The sequence below is a fragment of the Pyxicephalus adspersus genome, chromosome 8 (assembly GCF_032062135.1).
Source record: "Pyxicephalus adspersus chromosome 8, UCB_Pads_2.0, whole genome shotgun sequence".
Classification (NCBI taxonomy): Eukaryota; Metazoa; Chordata; class Amphibia; order Anura; family Pyxicephalidae; genus Pyxicephalus; species Pyxicephalus adspersus.
In genome coordinates, this window is record NC_092865.1 from 20,532,700 (window position 1) to 20,552,164 (window position 19,465).

A 19,465-nucleotide genomic window follows, 5' to 3' on the forward strand; every position below is an offset into this window, starting at 1 on the left:
AATTCTGCAGGAATAAGGTTCCGTGTCAGAAGTGGAAGTAAATGCAGGGGCAATGATAGAACTGAACAGCACACTATAAAACATAAAGGAAATATAGCCATACCTGTAAAAGCATCCACAGTTGTCTCTCGGCTTTGTTGTCTCCCCCTTTCTGCAATAATGGTAATTGTATATTCTGTTCCTGCTTCCAGGTCAGTGAGATCGTATTGGGTTATTTCAGGGGGAACTGTGATTTCGGAGGCCATACCAGAGGATGCGGTAAAAGAGATGCGGTAATGGTCAATAGGACCCTGTGCTTTAGTCCAGACTAAGGAGATGGTCTTGTCTGTAGATCCAGTCACCATTAGATCACTTGGGCTGTCCAGCTCTAAAAGAAAACACAAAGACAATGATGTCTAACTGCCAGACCCTGAGTGACTCTCTCCATACATTTTATGATATTTACCAGCTGCACCTATTTAGCAAAATCATTTATTCTATTTCTTTGGAGAAAACAGGAAAAATGTTGTATACATTACACTGGGGAATGCATTTTTTGTTGAGTTAGATCTTACACTTGTTTTTTACACATTTTTGGGAGGTGAATCCAAAAATTATCCCAGTTTTTTGCTATCGCTTCCAGTTTTTACAATACAGGGTACCCTCCATTTTTGTCCAAAACCTACAAATTTTACATACAATGAAAAAATATTGAAATATTAACTTGAATGTACTGTTTATTTAAATTTCTTTTGTTCAAACAAAGGATTTATTGTTACTCTATAACATTTCCTTTACAGTAAAACATTTGAAAATAATCGGGTATAGCTGGAGAGTTCGTGTTAGGAAAATCCCGCTGGAAGCATCTACCCTGATACCGTCCTTCCATGACCTTCACATCTTGGTGGAATCGTTCACTTTGCTCATCACTGACTGCATCAAGGTTTTCCGGGAAGTTAGGAAGATGGCTATGCAGAAAATGCACCTTGATGCTCTTATTGCAATCAAGCACTTTGTAGCTCTCTAAGAGTTTCTGGACAATTTCTGTGTAAAATTTGCTTGTGTGTTTCCAAGAAAGTCCTTCACAATGGCTTTGAATGATAACCAAGCATTCTTTTCGACTTCTGACATTGTCCTGATTAAATGTTCATCTTTGTTGAGCTGCCAAATTTGTGGACCATTAAAAACATTTTCAAATGACAGGCTAGGAGATGCCAAAATGAGGTACTTGAAACAGTCTCCTTCAGTTGGCAAAGCTTTAACGAACTGCTTCATCAGAGCCAGTTTCATGTTCAGAGGCGGAAATAAAATATTCAACAAGTGGCTCATGCAGAATGTTTAGATCACCTGGTTTTAGGGCAGATCTTGGCGGCCAATTCCTTTCCACCCAATGCCTCTCACAAGCTCTGCTGTCCCACATGCAGATATAACAGGGATACTTGGTGTAGCTGCGTTTCTGACCAAGGTCAACACAGATGACCAAATTGTGTTGGTGATATTGCAACAACTCAATGACTCTCTTTATGTCTGCATTTACTTCACAAAGAGAAACTGAATGGTCAATTGGGACTGACCCAAATATATTGCCATTGTGAAGGAGGACACACTTTAAGCTCCGCTTTGAGCTTTCGATGAATAGTCGCCATTCAGTTGAGGTATAGATTGGAATTCCCAATTCCTCCTTTAAACCAGGTATGTTATGGTAATACACAAAGCCACTGTCAGTTCCAAAGTACTGCAGAAATGCAATTTCTCTGGTTCGAAAGTATGATACCTTCATTCCTTTTTCAAGTAAGTTTTTCTCACGCAGTCTTGATGCTAGGAGTTCTGAAGCCTTCTTTCATAGTCCCAAATCAAGTGCCAAATCAATCAACTCATGCTGATCATATCCAGTACGAACAGAGTCCTCTTCAAACTCTTTCAAACTCTTCATCATTGTTATCACTTAGTTCATCACCATAATCGTGTTCTTCAAGAGATGGTAGTGTAATAAAAACTGGCACTTGGATTTCATGAGCCACTGGGCATATAGCCGTTGGTAGAGTAGGGTACTCTATCTTACATTTATTTTTCCTGTTATATACTGAAGTTTTCACTATACAAAAGTAACAGTCACTGAAATGATCTCCTGGCTCTCGCAAAACCCTAGGTATACCAAATTGCATCTTATCACATGTTCCCTTTGTCCACATCCGTAAACCCTCGAAACACTGTTTGGACACCTTATGAGGGGCCCAGAACTTATTTTGATCACCAAGTTTAACTTTGAAATATGCCAAATAGGCTTGTTCTACAAATTTGCTGATGTCCATCCTTTGACTGGGAATGGTGAAACTGCCACAGATATAACAAAATGAATCAGGGTTGTTTGGGCACTTACAAAGAGTAACAGCAGAGCCAGACATGATCTGAAAGAAAGGTAACATGTGTGTTAGTAGAAAAATACATTTTGCTTATTCACTACATAGAGCAGCGCACAACCTCTGACCACACTGTCTTGCATGTAAATGAATAGCCTATACAAATCCACACTACAGTAATAGCATTATTATAAGCAGTAGAGAAAAAACCTGACGTGATAGAAGAAAACTAACTGCACTTTCAAAATCAGCATACCTATTTTAGTGTAAAAAAGCTTAAAAATTGAAGTCAACAAAAAATTTGTTCAAAATTGTTCCACAGTGTTTTGGTTACATTCTACACTGTAGAAAAAATTTAAAATCTAAGATCTAAAGAATCTGATTTACCAAGTTGTAAAAGTTGCTCATGAAATTTAGTGTCACTTTAATTACTCAGTACAAAAACTAAAGTCCTGATTATTTGTTTTTCATCTGTACATATTTGGGTATTCAACTGTTTGTAAATCATTCTCATAATATGCAGTTCATGATTGCTTTTTTATCACTTGGATGTTATACCCTGCGTTGCCCTGCTGTTTTAAATTATGAATATGATCACTATTAAGTGTGTATAACTGACCTAAAATGTAATGTTGTGATAAAATATAACTTCTATGTTGGCCTTCATACAACCTGACACAATGCCAGAAGCACAGACCATCCCAACTTTTAAGCACATGCCTTTGATTTAATATCTGAAGCTTGTTAAGATAAAGGTCTTCTAGGGAAAGGAGATAGAGAAAGGCTACAGTGTTTTGAGGAAAACATTATTTGTATATATACAGTACTTTTTGCTGTTCCATGCCTCACAGATTTAGCAAGGTTAGGCAGCATACCAATATAGGTATGATAGGGTTGTCTTCTATATATCTGTATCAAACTGTGACCACACTTGACTTTATTGGAAAAAAGAAAGAATGGTACTACAAAATGTATAAAGGTAAACTGGTTTTGTTGGCCTGGAAACAATAGAGCTAAGGTGTTTTAAAAACAAAGCTAACTGATTAGGGAAGAGTTTCAGAATGCTCATGCAAGGCAGATTTGGCTAAACTGGATGATAGATCAGATGTTGGTCTGTATTATAAATACCCATTCACCTAAATCAACTGTAACCTAATGTGGGTAGCAAAAAAAACTTACCTTTTCTCAGGGAAGATGGAACAATATGCATCCAGTTCAAAACATTTTAGATTCTGAACTAGTGAATCACTACTCGGAACAGGCCCACAGCCAGTGACATGTCCAGTTCCGGCGATCAAATTGAATGGGAGAGCAGAGCCTCCCGGGATACCTACATCATGCATCCCGGGAGGGTCTGGGTGCTCCTTCTGCGCATGCCCGAAATATCAGACATGTGCAGAAGGGGCATTTTTTCTATTAAGTGAAAGAGATGCTGATCTCACACAAGCGCAGTGCCAAGAAGGCGGAGGAAGAAGAAGGAAGAGTAGAATGAAGATTGTGGCTTGCGGCGCTTGTTTAGTGCCGGGGAAAAGACGATTTCCAGGGCGACATGGGACTGGATCAGGAAGATCTAGCGCCATCGAGGGACCTGCAGGATTAAAGGTAAGTGTATTTTTTTGTTTTCGGTTTAGTTCCCCTTTAAGCCATATGGTGGCCATGACAGGCAGATGCTAACAGCAAAAAAGTCAGCTATAGCAATTATAGCAACTCAGTTAAAACTTTAATTTCAAGCTAGAATTTTGCAACTTCTGGTAGATACGTACCATAAAGGCCTTGGGTGATGTACACACATTGGATGATTCTTGCTCGATACAAATGGTCAGGCTTGACATATGTACAGGAGTTGCCCAGCATCATTCATGGATCTTTCCTAATGAATCCATGAGTGACCGTTGACCGCAACTCAAGTCAAGGGAGTAGAGCACAGCTGGATGCCAATCGCTTGTTCTCCCCCTTCTTCAATATTCAGTAATGACTGAATATTGAACTTCGGTGCATGCAGTCCTAAGCTTGCTGACTTGACATTGCAAGGCAAAGAGCAATATTCAGCAACACACAAATAGTTTTCTATGTTTCTAATGGGATCACGTGTGAAATCTGATTGGTTGTTAGAGACTGATAAACATCATAACATTTTCCCATTAAATAAAGGTCAAGGAGATACTGTTCTTTGCTGCTGTGCTTGACTGTAAATGCTGCACATAAGTGAATGCTTGTAAATTAGCCCCTCTGTGAATTGAGGAATAGCTGGTGTGAATCTCTCAGCTCTAGGCTGTCTGTCATGTCACAAAAATGATGAAAAATGTAAGCTACATACAAGTAAATATCTAAATTATTTAGAAAATGCAGTTCAATCACTGGCACTCAGTAGCTCAGCAGAGATTTCACTGGAGCCTAACGCTTTGAAAATTCAAATGACACTTTATACATCAGAAAATCTGATTGCATCTGCTGTGAGAATTGTGTGGACTTAACAGAGCTAGACTTAATATGAGTGTATGGCGGTTTATTGGCCCTTTAGCAGGACTACAAACACCTAAACCACAACAACTATGCATACAATGCAATTGCTACTAGCCTACTTGTAAAGACCCTTAGCTTTGAATGTGGAGACAACTCAATTACCCTGAAATGTTGCCATTTATACATCTATAATTTAAAGAATCCAAGAGTAAGAAAAGATACAATGGAGTTGGTTTACTAAAGCAATAGAAAATATTCACTTGCAATGGATATTTTATTTAGCATAGTGAATGTTATGAACATTCACTTGGCAAAGAATACTGTCACTAAAAAATGAATTTTCACTTACACATAATTGCATGGTTAAAGTTAGTAGAAATTCATCTTATTTACTAAACTAATTAAATGAGCTGTCATTTTTGCTAATTTAAATGCCAATAATCCTTTTAACAATCAACCCCATGGCTAGAAATGTTTCATCATTGCTTGAGCTCAGTTAAACTTTGTTCAGCCCTCAGATCTCTTTAAAAAGTAAAAAAAAAACCTCCTTTATGATGCTTTGTATCTGCCCCCACAAAAACCATTTAGGCAGTAAAAGATTTAAAAATGACCAGTCTATTTAAGGCATTTTCTTTACATCAAGTTAATATGGTATGATTTCGACTTCATTCCTCTCAAGCCAGCTATCTGTGTTCTTAGATCTCCAGAGATTTCACTTGGTGAAAGCAACATTAATCACAGTCCAAGAATATGTAAATATAGCAGTTTTAGAATACAATTATGCTGAATTTATGGACAGCATCAGGCTACTAGTAATTCTAGTATGTAAATATATAATAATGAGATGTTTCTAAAATAAATTTGGCCTTCCACAGCTGGTAGCTAAAAGTAATTTGGAGCTATTTGTGGTAGTTGTCACACTTGAGGCTAAAATTTGGCATTTGAAGAACCATCTTTGGTCATCTCAACAAACATATAGTAACGAAAAACTATGTGTCTGTGTTTAAAATAAAAAGACACATCCTGTATGCTGTGTCTAAGGGTCATCTGTGAAATCTGTTAAAACCTAAAGCATTTTTGTTGAGTTTACCACACTTTCTACATTTCCTTTCATTTCTAATGGCCACCATATTATTCACATGCTTTGCTAATGTAATGTGTATTCTTGAATCTGTAAAAGCTCCTTCAAACCAATATGGGCTGCTGTATGTAGACCAGGTGCATGAATAACCACTAAATGATTGCTAATGGGCAAAACAAAACTGCAGAAAGACTTGCAGTGGTGGCCTTCTTAATCACAAACTCAAGTGTTCCCAGAACTTTCCTAACCATCAGAGGATTTTTTCTTCTATTAAGGAACTGGGATTGCCTAATGTACTAAAGCAGAATTTAAAAAGAAGAAACTACAGCTGGGTAAGTAAAGTTCCCAGTTGCCAATGCAACCTTTTCAAGTTTCAAAAATGCTATGATGTGTAGTTAACAGACTGCACAAGACATATAGCTACTCGTCATGCAAAGGCTATAACTCACCAGTACGTGCATTCATTGTTGCTGGGGCGCTGTGGAGATGATCCCGAATAGCAGATATTCCTATTCCGTATTCTGTCCCTGGGATCAAATCTGGAATGAGAAAAAAGGGACATATAATGATTAGGAGGACAAGGGCTTATCCACTGTCCATCATTGTAAACGATTATACACAACGTTTCCCTCCTTGTGATGTTCCCATCGTCCAATCCATCTTTCACAAACAGAACCTTTTACACACCTTAAGCTCTTGTAATTCCTCTTATCATTCTTACAGTGTCATGTTAAGTGCAAGAAGCGTATTAATCAAGTTTTAATCAAATTTTTGTCAGCTCGCTTCTTAAGTGATACGCTCTCAAGCATATAACACAAGAGCTGAAACACCCCCAGACAAAGATATTAATATGTCTGCTCTGGCGATATGTGTCACTTAACTCCTGATGCCGAGATGGCTACATGTACTTTCTTGTAGAAAGGCTGCGTGACTGCTGACAAATTACTAGCCTTTGATGTCATAAAAGCAACATTACCAATCTTTCTGATGTACACTGCATGTATTTCTTGATGTATTTGATGCAAATATAATACACCAAGTAATATTTTCATTTAACATCTAAAAGCTAAGTCTACCCAAAGCAGTTAGAAATTATGGCCAGTTGATTAAACCATTTCCTGGCCCCATGTAGCTCTTGGGGACCCCAGGGTTCTACCCATCCAATTTCTGGGATCAACCAACTACAAGAGGTATATATTTATAAACTGAGAATGTAGAAAGGTGTGAACCCTACAAAACAAGAACATTAGCAGTTGGGTGAGCCTGGAAATTCATGTAAATGGTGGATTTCACATGGAGCCATAAACGGTATGTAATCCCTAACAGTGAACTTAATTGTTCCCTTTTTATCTGTTAAATATATAATGGAAAGCATTATACCTGTTTGATAAGTGTAAGGAATACTCGTCAATCTTGTCAGAAATGTTATCAGCTGATGGCTTTCTGTTTTGTCTGCCTCACTGCACTGTTATACTGTTCTGAGGATTATGGAATCTTGCTCCCATGTACTGTATGTTATGAACAAGAGAGCAAGTGAAGGTTTGGTTAGTCTTCTCCTGGTTCTTATGTCCTGATGCTGCATGGTATCTTCCTCCTGGACACAACTAGCCTGATAGGGCTTCTACTCCTTCCTTATTCTATTTAAAACACAGTTATGGGATAGTTGCACTTTTATGCTAATTATATGTACGTAGTGAAATTCCTTCAGGATTTGTCTGAAAACCTTTACATATATACAGCAAACCAAGTGGTAACCTTCTAGGACTAAACTTACTTAAGTGCATTTTTTTGTCTTTTGTCAATGATTAGTTTTATTCAGAATTTATTTCTGCTCACTAATTTCTTGCAATATACTAATCCAAGTTAGCATGACCTCCTGGTGGTGCTGATCTGTTACTTTCTCTCCATAATGTTATCACACCAGTCCCCACTCATTATAAAGCCATTATTATACATGGATGAACAATTAAAATCAATCTAACCCATACTTTAAAATTCCATGTTTTATATTTCAGCATAATTATCTTCACAAGTGCAGTTAACCAATTTAATATGTTTAGCAAGTTGTGATCTAGAGATGTGATTTGATGCCGGGAATGAATAAGAGACACTAATGTAATTTTACTTCAGACACCTCTGACAGCAGAAAGAGGGAGCAGAAATGAAATTAACTCCTCAGCACTGATTTATAACACCTGCCGATGTCACTGAATACAGTCATATTTGCCAGTTTTGTTGAAGAGCAGACCTTCTAGTAATGTGAAAATGTATATATAAATTGGGAAGTGGAATTATCATGGGTGGTTTGTAAAAAAAAACTGCTAAAAACAAATTAAAGTCTTGTTAGATTTTCAGATAAATCTTTTCCCTGACAATTTGGGTGAGCAACTTTTAGTCACCAGGTCATCAATCAACTAGGATGTTCACAAAGTGAACGGCGTAGTCAGTATTGTAACAAGGTGGCTGATCCTGGGCCTTGATAAATGGGATGGTGTTCGGCTCTGCTGAAGTTTCTCTAAGGTGCCTGATTCACTGCATTTTGCAATAAAGACAATTTACACCAGCCCTGCAATCCTTACAATATTGCTCCTGCAAAAGCAGTCACGGCTGTCAAGAATACAATAACGCACCATATAATCAGGTCAACACTTTCTGATGCCCCCTAATAAACTATTCAGTTGGATTGTGGCTGCGTGTTACCTACGCTCCAAAATAATATTTGTATTTACAGAACAGAGAGAAATTTATGTCTGTATACCCTAAGGAAGATATAGAATGGGGAGCCTGCCCTAGCAGGGAGCTGAATTTCTCATTGCCTAATATTGTGTTAAATTCCAAAGACAACCTCAGGGTTATATAATTTATTTTTGGATGTCTTTTCCCATGATACTTAGTGATTATTTTGCAGTCGGTAGTAGTTTTATATTTTTGAGATTTGCAAAGAACAGTTAGGCCACAGTCAGCCTAATATTCCTTTCCTTCTACCTGCTTCTATGTTCAAGTTGTTAGTGTTTATGTATTTGTGGTTGAGCATCCTCCAACATTTAACTTATAAATATTTATCAGTCCAGCCTATCAATATAGAGCATGTTTTAGTAGTATGAGGTGGGGAGGAGATATATATTTGTTATAGCTTTTCGCAGGCTCCTGGCTTCCCTTGACTCCAACCAATAGGGGATGGCCACGGTAATAAGTCTCTTGGACAAATACCCATGAGGCATATATTGGAGTTTTCCCTTTAGGAAATATATTGCAAGATGCTTGCCTTTAAAGAAAAAAATCATTTTTGCCTTGAAGAAACACCTGTTTCTGTTCCTCGTTAAAAAAATGGTGAGTGAGCTAAAGAAGTCAATAAGGAACATTCTCAGCTCTTATCACAAAGTGAATATAGAAACAAATTGCTAAAAATACCCAATCATGTGCAAAAGTAAAAAACATTATTTTTGCCTGCACATGTTTGGATCGTTGAAATCAGGCAAGTAAAATGAAAACTCTTGTGCACAGGAACAATTCACTTTGTGAACAGTATATAGTCTTCAATAATTCAATGGGAATTTCTTAGTGGTACCTTAAGTTGCAGGTCATGCTTAAGGGGATCACATTAAAACACTGATCAGAATCACATTTAGTGTTTGTGCAATGGCTACATAAAGCTGACACTCCTGGCAGATATCTAAATACAAGTTTGAAATACCTAGCAAAAAATTATATTTCCCTGCATTCACAATTTACTAATATATTATTAGGAGCTGTGTTATCTGTCTTATTTATATTTGCTTAAAGTTTGGCTTTAAGGTAAACCTGTCATAAGAAGCATGAGTTTTCCTGGATATTATGTAGACCTTGTTGTAAAAGTTGGATTCAATGACATGCCCTAGGGTTCAGCAGAATGTGCTCAGAAGGTGCTTTGAGGTGTCTTTAAGAATAAATGGTACGGCATTGCACCTGTGGTATGTTCATTGTGGGTAACAAGAATGTTAATGAGTGCATTCCTATAACGCCTTTCAAGGATCTGCCCTGAAAGGGCATTGGCCTTTAAAGTGTCACTAAAGTCAAAAACAAGCTACTACAAATGAAAACACCCACATGTATGATTCATAATTCAAGGAATCATGAAACATGTGTTTTCATAATTGTCAGAAAAATGACTTTGCTGCAGCTCTGCTGCTTTCTAGTACTTAGCCAGAGATTATAAAAACCACCAGCACCAGCCTTTACACAGATTCACCGCATAAACAAATGTTTTTCCAAAGAAAGAACACTTTTTGTTTCAATATATGACTTGTGTATGATTCTGTGCTTGTTGCTCTTTATTATTTCTTAATTTTGGGATTTAGATTTCCTGTAAGTTCCCATTGAAAAGAACTGTATTTTAATTATTAAAGATATTATAATAAAATGTGCCAATAGGAGATTGTATTGCACCACTATTCTCCAAAAGTGTTTCTTCAGTAACTAGCTCAGGTACAGCCCTCCGGCAGCAAGTGTTCCTGAAAATTATATTAAAAAGTTGGCACTATATCCCACTATGTACTACCCACAGATCTTAAAACCTAGAAAATCAGAATGACTGTAATATAAAATCAATGTAATCTTCAATTAGATGCTAAACTCCTGAGAAGCCTTGAGTTCAGTGAAATTCAGGCAAGTATTAGGATACACCCAGACAGAAAGTTCAATTTGATTGCAACAAGGTTTAAAAGAGTTGGAAGGACACATTTTTATGATAAAATTTTAATAACTTTGATCATGTGGATATAATTCCCATTGTTTCACTCACATAATGGTAAGATATTAAAGAAGGTTTTTTATATTACACATAAATCAGAAAGTTATTTCCTTGGACCTAAGTCTTTAGTCACAGAAGTTCTGGAGCCTTAATTGCCACCCATAAACAGTCCATAACCCAAACCATGCATTGGCTGAGCCATTAAAACTTTGCTTTTTTTTTCTTCAATCACCTTTACACAATATGCAAAAAAACAAAAAACAAAACAAGATTATTTGAATGTAACAAATTGGTACCGAGGGCTGGATTGGCAGCCTTTCAGGCAAATTGAATCATTGCATACTCCGTATGGACTATTGCAGTTTTTACACTTTTGCAGAGAACCTGCTGATTTGGTAAAAGTTATTACTTAAAGATTGTAAGCACTTTAGATTTTCATCAACCAAAAGGATTGCACATGATAGTCTGAGGCGTGCTGATGTTAGCATACATCATAGAGGAGGTTGTTTGTGATTTGCTCTAAAGAGTGATAAGAGCAAATGCTGCTGTTATATCTATTGCTGTGCCCCCACACCGTGTCACTTCCATTCATCCTGACCCACAGAAAAGGGTAAACTGCTCTGCAGAAAGCCAAGCAGCCTGTACAGTAATTGTCCACCTAGATCACTAATGATAATTTCTGGTGACCAAACTGTGTACCTGACATTGGGATTGCAATAAAAGCATATTTTGTTTTTTGTGTCTTTTTGTTTTTTTACTAAAAACATTATTTTTCATGCAGTCTAATAAAAATAATAATCTAATAAAAACAAAATAAGTAACACAAAAACTACTTTATTTTGAATTTATTTTAAAACAACTAGTGCTAATATAGACTGGAAAGGTCACAGCAAATACTTCAGCAAACTATTGTACATTGCACCAATCTTAGTCTTGTGACAGGATTTCATACCAATGGTTTAATATTTTATTCTATACTACAATATTACATTTTTTTACAGTGCTTCATGTAATATCTCAAGCAAGGACATCATAATTTAGAGCACACAACACTTATTTTGGGAAGATGATACACTTATCTTACAAAGCAACAATTATGACATTGCAAATATTAATAGCTCTAGCATAATATTAGGCATGGGTATCAGGCAGATATTATGTGGGAGTCCATAAGAATTTTTTGAGCCTATCTGACAAAGCTGTTTCGGATTAGATTCTCTTGCATAATAGATTAGAAAGCATGAAAGGTTTCATTTGACCATTTTTACCATAATTTACTCTAATTTACACTATTGGTTTCTAAAGCATTTTATTTAAATTATGTGATCTGTGACTGAAACTAAAAGTAATTAAAAGACATCTCTCATTATCTGCTAGCTTCCTAAATTTCTTGCAAATCTCCACAAGAAAAACAGGCCTGGAACCAAGAAAGAAAAATGAGACAGATAGGCGTAGGGGCTTCATGACATGGTGGTCAAGAAGTATACAATCTTATTTCAAATTGAACGTACAATTAAAAGTCTCCGTTTCCCGACACGTTTCGTCATATGGCTTCTTCACGGGAGATTGGGAAATTTGAGATAAAGAGATTAGATGGTTGAGTGTATCAGGTAGTTGAATGTAATGAAGAGTACTAACAGATTCTACTAGGTAATTCAGATGAGGGTGAATTAGGCAGTAGAGGTTGATAATTAAGCTCTTATGTGGAGGTATACAAATTGTGAGAGGAAAAGAAAGAGGTTGGAGGCTCAGAGTTAATTAAAGTTAATTATGTATTACATATTTCAGATTCATACACAATTATTCTGAACATTCAAATTCTATATATCCCCTGTTCCGTTAATAATCACAGAACTGGGATACCAATTGCTATACAGATATGCGCTAACAGGAATAGTTTTTGTAACTGTATTCCCGTATACACCCGACACGTTTCGCCTTGTCTCATGTGGCAGCATACCATGCAAAAGTCTCTCTCCAGGAGTTCAGGCGTTACTGATTCTAGAGAAAGATTTCAAGAGGGATGTATCGTCAGAATTTCAAATAATGCTGTCTTAGGCTTAGTCTACACAGACGTTTGCCCCAGCATTTAACCTGAGGCTTTTCAAGCCCTTGTTTGAAATCCCCATGCATTCCAATGGGCTAATCTACACTAAGTTTATGAGCTTTATCTTAAACGTTGCTTGCAACGTTTAAAAAATTAAAAAGCTTGGTTAAAGCTGGAAAATGCCCAAAAATGCAGGAAAACGTGAGTAAATGCTTTCAATTACTTCAATGGGAGGTTTTCATGCGTTTTTAGGCGCCAAAAACGTCAACACGTGAAAACGCAGGAAAACTTGCCTTTAAAACACTAATAAAAGTGTTTAAAAACGCTTCTAAATGCAACTAAATGGAACTTTTTCATGTGTTTTTAAAAATGTCTGTGTAGACCCAGCCTTAGCTAGCTACGGACGGTATTATTTGAAATTCTGACAATATATCAGTAACTCCCGAACTCTATCTGCAGTATTAACAACTTGTTGGAGTTTACTGTGGACAGTGTGTAGGGAGACAGCTTTCATCACTGAAGAAAAACAGCAGTTAAATTAGTAAAATTCTACTTAGGAGCCAGTTATGCCAAAAACAACATCTTTTTTGTTTTCAGGTTAAAATATATGCTGGGTTCCTTTATCTCTCTTCATCCATTTGCTAAGCCTATTAGGAAGCCACACAATGGTGTCACATTTACCTTAATGGATTCTCCCTAAAAGAGGTATAAAATGCCTTTAAAATTACTAGAAAATTACTTTAAAATCAGGAACACATTTGTTATGACCCTGAGAAAGTGGGACACATACAGACTACTGGAGTCTCTAAGTCAGCCTTTCTCAATCTTTTTACTCCCAAAGAGCCCTAGAAATATTTTTTTAGTTCTGGGGGAACCCCTATTAAAACCAATTTGTTGTGATTTTTGGAAATTATGCACCTTTTATTTTGATTAGTGGTAACAACATCCCCTTACAAATATCTAAAAAGATCACATTTGTCATGTCACAACTTCTGTGACATTGGTCTATCAAATAGGGGGTCAGTCAGCCACATCTCAAGAAACCCCTAGCAAACCATTGGAGAATATTTTGGAGTTCCACAGAACCCTGTCTGAGAATGGCTAATGTAAGTGATAAAATAAAAATCTGCTAGTTACTTTTTAAAATATTATTTATTATATAGTCAATTAGGAGTTCTATTAACTATGAGCAATTCTATTACATTTTGCAGAAAAAGCATTAGCTTTCCTGTGTTTCAAGCAAAAAATCTGCTTTCTAGAAGTCAGTAAAGTAAAAGAAGATGTAGGTGTTTTTATCAAAGTAGATTATCAATCGCTATTTCTCATCCTCAATGAAGGAGTGACAGTGCGTTTATCTTCATAAGACAAAATGACCAAGTGTGAGAGCCTTCTATCTTATAGCATCACATAACGACAGGCAATATCCAAAGTTATTTTCCTCCTGACCTGTCGGCAGCTCTGTTAATCTACCTGCTGATGCTATCCACTTGGATGTATGGTGGATATAATAGGAGTTTCTTATCTCTTTACTTTGCCTGTGTGTGTTTTTTTCTCCAGTCCTGCTGCTATAGACACATTTTGCTGGTCACTGGGCAAAAGCAACACATATAAGAATCCCCTAAGCAATGTTTTGGTAAAGCTGGTATAAATAAAAGTCCCGCTGTCTAAATTTTTCTTTTTTCAGTAGCCCAATGCCCTTTTTTAGCCTCCATGTAATTTAGGTGTTGAAGCTAATGTTCAGACAAAAAGCTAGGTATAAAGATATAGATATAAGAAATACATATATGAAAGTCGTTTAGCCTGCCAAAGGATTTGTATTTCTGTTTATACAGTTCTGAGATTTTCAAGGCTCAGCCAAACAGCACAGTTCTACCCAGCAGGGAACAGAATCTGGTTTCCCTGCTGCAGGTTAACTCCTAAAATACCTAGATTTATTTTTTCAATATATAAAATATTTTAAGTAGTTTGCAGATATTCACATAAATTTGATAAATAAATATAATCTTAATCTTAGTGTGTAATGATTATAAAACATTACTTCTATGAATTTTGACTTATTATTTTTTATGCTTAATGCTTTCTAAGCTGGTGTACTACTACTAAGAAGGAATCAGATTCTGCATATGGATATAGCAAATACGGACAACCCCATGTGCATATATAGTTACATACAAAAATAAAGTTCTTGAAATATAGTTTTTGCTTACCTTACCAATTACTTGTCTAAAATGCACCATAAAATAAATACTACATCCAATATTTATACCACAAGGTCAGAGAGAGTGTGCAGGAGACTTTGGAGGGCCATCAGTTGAGCACCATTGCATTATACACAACATATTAGTTTTGTTCTGCTGTGTATGTTAATCCCAATTTGGCCATAAAAACTATAAGCTTCTCTTTTCTTTTTTTTGGAACTTCAATGCCATCCAAGTTGGAAGGATGTAAATGCCAGAACTGACGTTTGTTCGAGAAACACCATATGTCTTTGTCACCTATACCTTGACCTTTACTGTAGGGGTAACGCCCAGAATGCAATAAGCATAACAGAAAGTTTTGTCTGTTAGAAAAGGAGATCTCAGCACCAAAGTCAGACTTTTTGAGTTGTTGTACAATATAGGAGTTGCTTTACCAAAGAAATATGGGCTGTTCACATAAAACAGTAAATATATTGCATGTATTGCAAAGGATATTTCATTTCGCTTAGTTAATGGGATAAAGCTCTGTTGACTTCAATTATCCAATCAGAAGAAAGAAGTAAAAAAAAAACATTTACAAAGTGCCCTGGGGATTGCACACTGAGCTAATCAATGATTGCAGCCAAGGCTGCAAACATTGAGAAGAGTGTGCAGTCCCCGGGGCACTACAGGTTAATTAACCGTAGTGGAACTGCAGAGTTCATCTGCAGTTCAGTTCCCATGGGCACATGACCGTGGGAACTCTGCGGTCACGGCTGTGACTGCAGGCGATCCCAGGGCACTGGAGGTTGAATGGGGACAAGTTTCCCCATTCATCACATCTAGTGCCCTGTGTTCTTGGATAGAGAAACTCTATCCAAGAACACATAATACTAGTATACTAGTCATACTCCCTAAAAATAACCTGAACTCTCCCACCATTGACTTTAATGGTGTTCAAATTTGGGATTTGATCACCCAAACAATATCTCACTATTAAATTGAGTAGCTGTCGAATCGAATAGTGAGAAATTCAACCAACACTATTGCTGACTTCAATAAACCAAATAACAAGCAAACATTCCGCTCTTTTACATTTTCTTACACTTGATTAAGTAGTCTTTGCAAAATAACATTTCACCGCGTTCTCTTAGCTAGTTAAAATTTCCCTTGCAAGGGGATAATTCACTTTGTTACCTGAACAGTCTACATTCCTTTAGTAAATAAACCCCAAAGAACATATGCAAGGACATAATCACTTTGCACTGACAATATTGTGAGCAAATCCCTTTGCTTGCTTTTTCACTAGATTGTTAAGCCCCCATATTTATTACATATTTAATGAGCCACAGCCTTAAATCTCACTAAACCATGTATGAATCCCTATGCCTTTAACTAATTATAAGATGATGTAAATGTGGCTTTCTTTCTATATATGATCAATTTTTCTCATTAGTATTTCATAAATGAGCAAGCCTAGAATAGGTTAAAAAAATTCTGATCATGCATGCAGAGGCTATATTCTAAAATTCAGCTATGCGCAAGCTGAGCTGCCATTCTGCATGATGCAGTGTGCAACACAATATCTTCACACCCATCGCCAAGAAAGTTAACGATTAGCATTTACTGATTTCAGTTCCTCATTCGAAAACAGCTTAAAAATGGCATTTTCCTTTTAACAAATACCTTGTCTGCCTACATTTATGCTCTAGAACTAGAGTTTATGGCAAATTACAGGCTGTATATGCCTTTACATTTAAAAATGAAAGATATAATCAGGAGAAAAAGCAGAAAGAGTTTTAAGAGCCATTGGCCTAAGAGCACAGCCACTTGAGAAAGTAGCAAAGCACAGCATGACAAAGCACTTCCATAATTATACCTGCTGACCCTAATATCCGATACTCAAACCCCTCCACAAAATATAAAGAGAATCAAGCTGTGTGCAAGTGCCGCTCTGTATATGATTGCTAGTGTATATGCCGTAGGCTGTGAATTATGTATAATGTGTCATGTATTTCTTACTTTTCTGTTTTCCAAATAAGACAAACAACGACATCAAGCACTCATCTTTGTTTGGTTGTTGTTTGTTGCCTGTTGTAGATTATAGGCAAGCAGCCAGCTAGATATGCTAGACTTAGGAAGGTATGTAAGGAGAAAAATATGTTATAGTAAGTATTTTTAATGGTAAGTTCACAGAGTAGACTCAAAGAGTTATTTCTGTGACTGATGTAGACAACGGGGTCAATTCAGCTGTATCCACAAATGGACATGGGTACCAAATACTGTCACTTTCTGCATCTTTTAGAACAGATTCTGCTAAAAAAGCTCTTTGGACAAGAAACACATGTAGACCTTTGGGGTGACATTGGGCTTGTGCAGTACTAGGCAACCTATATTTAGAGCTCTTTGCTAGTAAGCCCAATCAAAATTTCACAAATTTGTATTCTATTATAAACACTTTACACACATAATATAAGTAGACTCTGATTTTTGCTTGGAAATCCTTTAAAAATCCTTTCTCTCAGTAGGAATGCACTTTTCCACACCCCCCTCAGCACAAATGCCATCAAAGAGAATCAGGGACCTGTGACATCAGGACTTTGTTTATTACTGACATTAAGAGGTCTTTTCTAGTGCTTATGAGGCTGCACATTCATATTTAGACACTCTGCTTTAGTGCTGCCATAGGAAAATAAAGGTAGGATCATGAAAAAGTGCTGTTACTTTGTTAGTACAAAGTCTAAATAGTTAGGTATTTCCAGTAATTCAGTTGGACTTTGAATATCCAAGAGGGTGATAACAAGATGGGTAAATAAGAATGTGGTTTACTCTGGGGCCCAAGCCTAATAAACCATTTCACCTGCTTTCTCATTGCAAAAAATGCAGGAGCAACAGAATCGAGAATCCATGCATAGGTGTAACAAATGTGAGAACTCATCAAAGATCCCTTCATAGATGGGAGGGAGACAAGCAAGTTTTTTAAATAGTAGATTACCCCATGGAGCTGAACATCTTTGTCTTTATGTTTGACTTTATGTTGGGCTATTGCTATACTTGCTCACTAGAACAAGTTGTGTAAAAGATTGTACCTTCTAACACTGGCACAGCATCAGGCAGGAGAATGTCACATTATACAGCATTAGCTGCTCATCAGCAAAACAGAGAGCCTACATTTACATGCTGTCAGGTGAACAGACACATGCCCCCCATGTAATGCTCCCTTATCGTTCACTTAAAATGTCAAATGCCAGTTTTAGGTATACTTATTTATAAGGCACGTTTGGGGGCACCAAATATGTACCGTATATAACCTAACCATATATCTAGGGTTGTGGGCAGTAACATTTTACAACTTCTACCAGTGAGCTTGTCCATCACAGTTAAGACAATAGTAAGCCACAGGAGGTCAAAATAGGCCCCTAAAAAAGGTAAGTGCCACTTTAGTTACTAATTAGTGCTCAAAGGTTTGTATGGAGTATATATCCATTTAAAACCTTCCCACATCTTGTGTTGAAGAGCAGTATAATTAAATCATTAGTTTTATGATAATGTCTGACACGTAGTAGGTTGATTAACTTAACTCTGGGGTTTCTCCAACTGGCAATATAACACAGCTTCAATGATTGGCATGGACAATGAACCTTGTGGATTTGAAGAGTAGTCAGGTGTACATCTGGTACAGTGTGTTAATGCTGAGTTTGACCTAATGTTGTATTTGGATGATTTTACTGGATGTCGTCCAAGATAGCAGCAGGGCTGGAGGATGCCCAGTATTAATGAAGTCTAGTCCACTTCATAGCTTCTCAACGTGTCTATAGTACTTATGTGTGCTACCATGCAGCTAGTGCCTGAACAATGGAATTTTTCTAAATGACTTGCTTTGTAGGTATTGTTAAAATTGCTAGGTTTGCTAGTTTCAAGTCTGCTATTGTGCATGTCCTAAAATTTTATTTATATTTTAAAAATATATCACTCTATAGGTCTTTTTAAAATCTTCTATTAGGTTTTAGTTTGGGAAAGCATTTGGTTATTTTTGACAGTAGTAAAGTTTTCAGTTTCTGAAAACTATCCTGTTTAATTTAGGCAAGAGACATTACATCTTACAAATTGTGGCATTAACAGGTTATTTCAAATGGGTTGGAAATGTATGCAGCAGTACTTTTTTTTGGAACATAGACATTTAATTAGCAAACTAAAATAATTTATCACACCTAAAATTACTTGTAAAATAGACAACCGCAGTTTTAGCATACAGTTAGGTTTAGGAGTTAATTTGCAATTCAGAGGTAGTAAGCTGATGTGTAGATCCTAATGTAAAGGTAGAAATGTTTAACAGGACAAGTGCACAGCATAGCAACAGCTCTATATTAATGCACATGCTGTTTTCTAAAAACTGGCTCCTCAATATCCATTTTCACTTGTTCTTCTTGCCTTCATGCAACTCGTCTATCTCCTACAATTCTCCATCATTTACATAGCCGCTTGGTGTGGAGGGCAAATAACAATGCTGTAATTTTAGAAGTTGTCTTGAAGGTTATCTGCCCCCCACAGGATGTATTAAAAAGAACTGGAACGATCAACATGTACAAACTAAGAGATCAATCTGCATTCATTAATTTATTGTACATT

At 36.7% G+C, this 19,465-nt stretch overlaps 1 protein-coding gene across 3 annotated transcripts in view; it reads right to left on the minus strand.

Moving 5' to 3' along the window:
• TNR (tenascin R) overlaps positions 1 to 19,465 on the minus strand; it is a 304,192-nt gene that overhangs the window by 54,660 nt on the left and 230,067 nt on the right. For all 3 annotated transcript variants that reach the window (XM_072419731.1, XM_072419729.1, XM_072419730.1), the window contains 2 exons: positions 6,333 to 6,422; positions 104 to 367 (listed from right to left, as the gene is read on the minus strand). In XM_072419731.1, the coding sequence (XP_072275832.1) occupies positions 104 to 367; positions 6,333 to 6,422 (354 nt within the window). The remainder of the gene's footprint in view (positions 1 to 103; positions 368 to 6,332; positions 6,423 to 19,465) is intronic.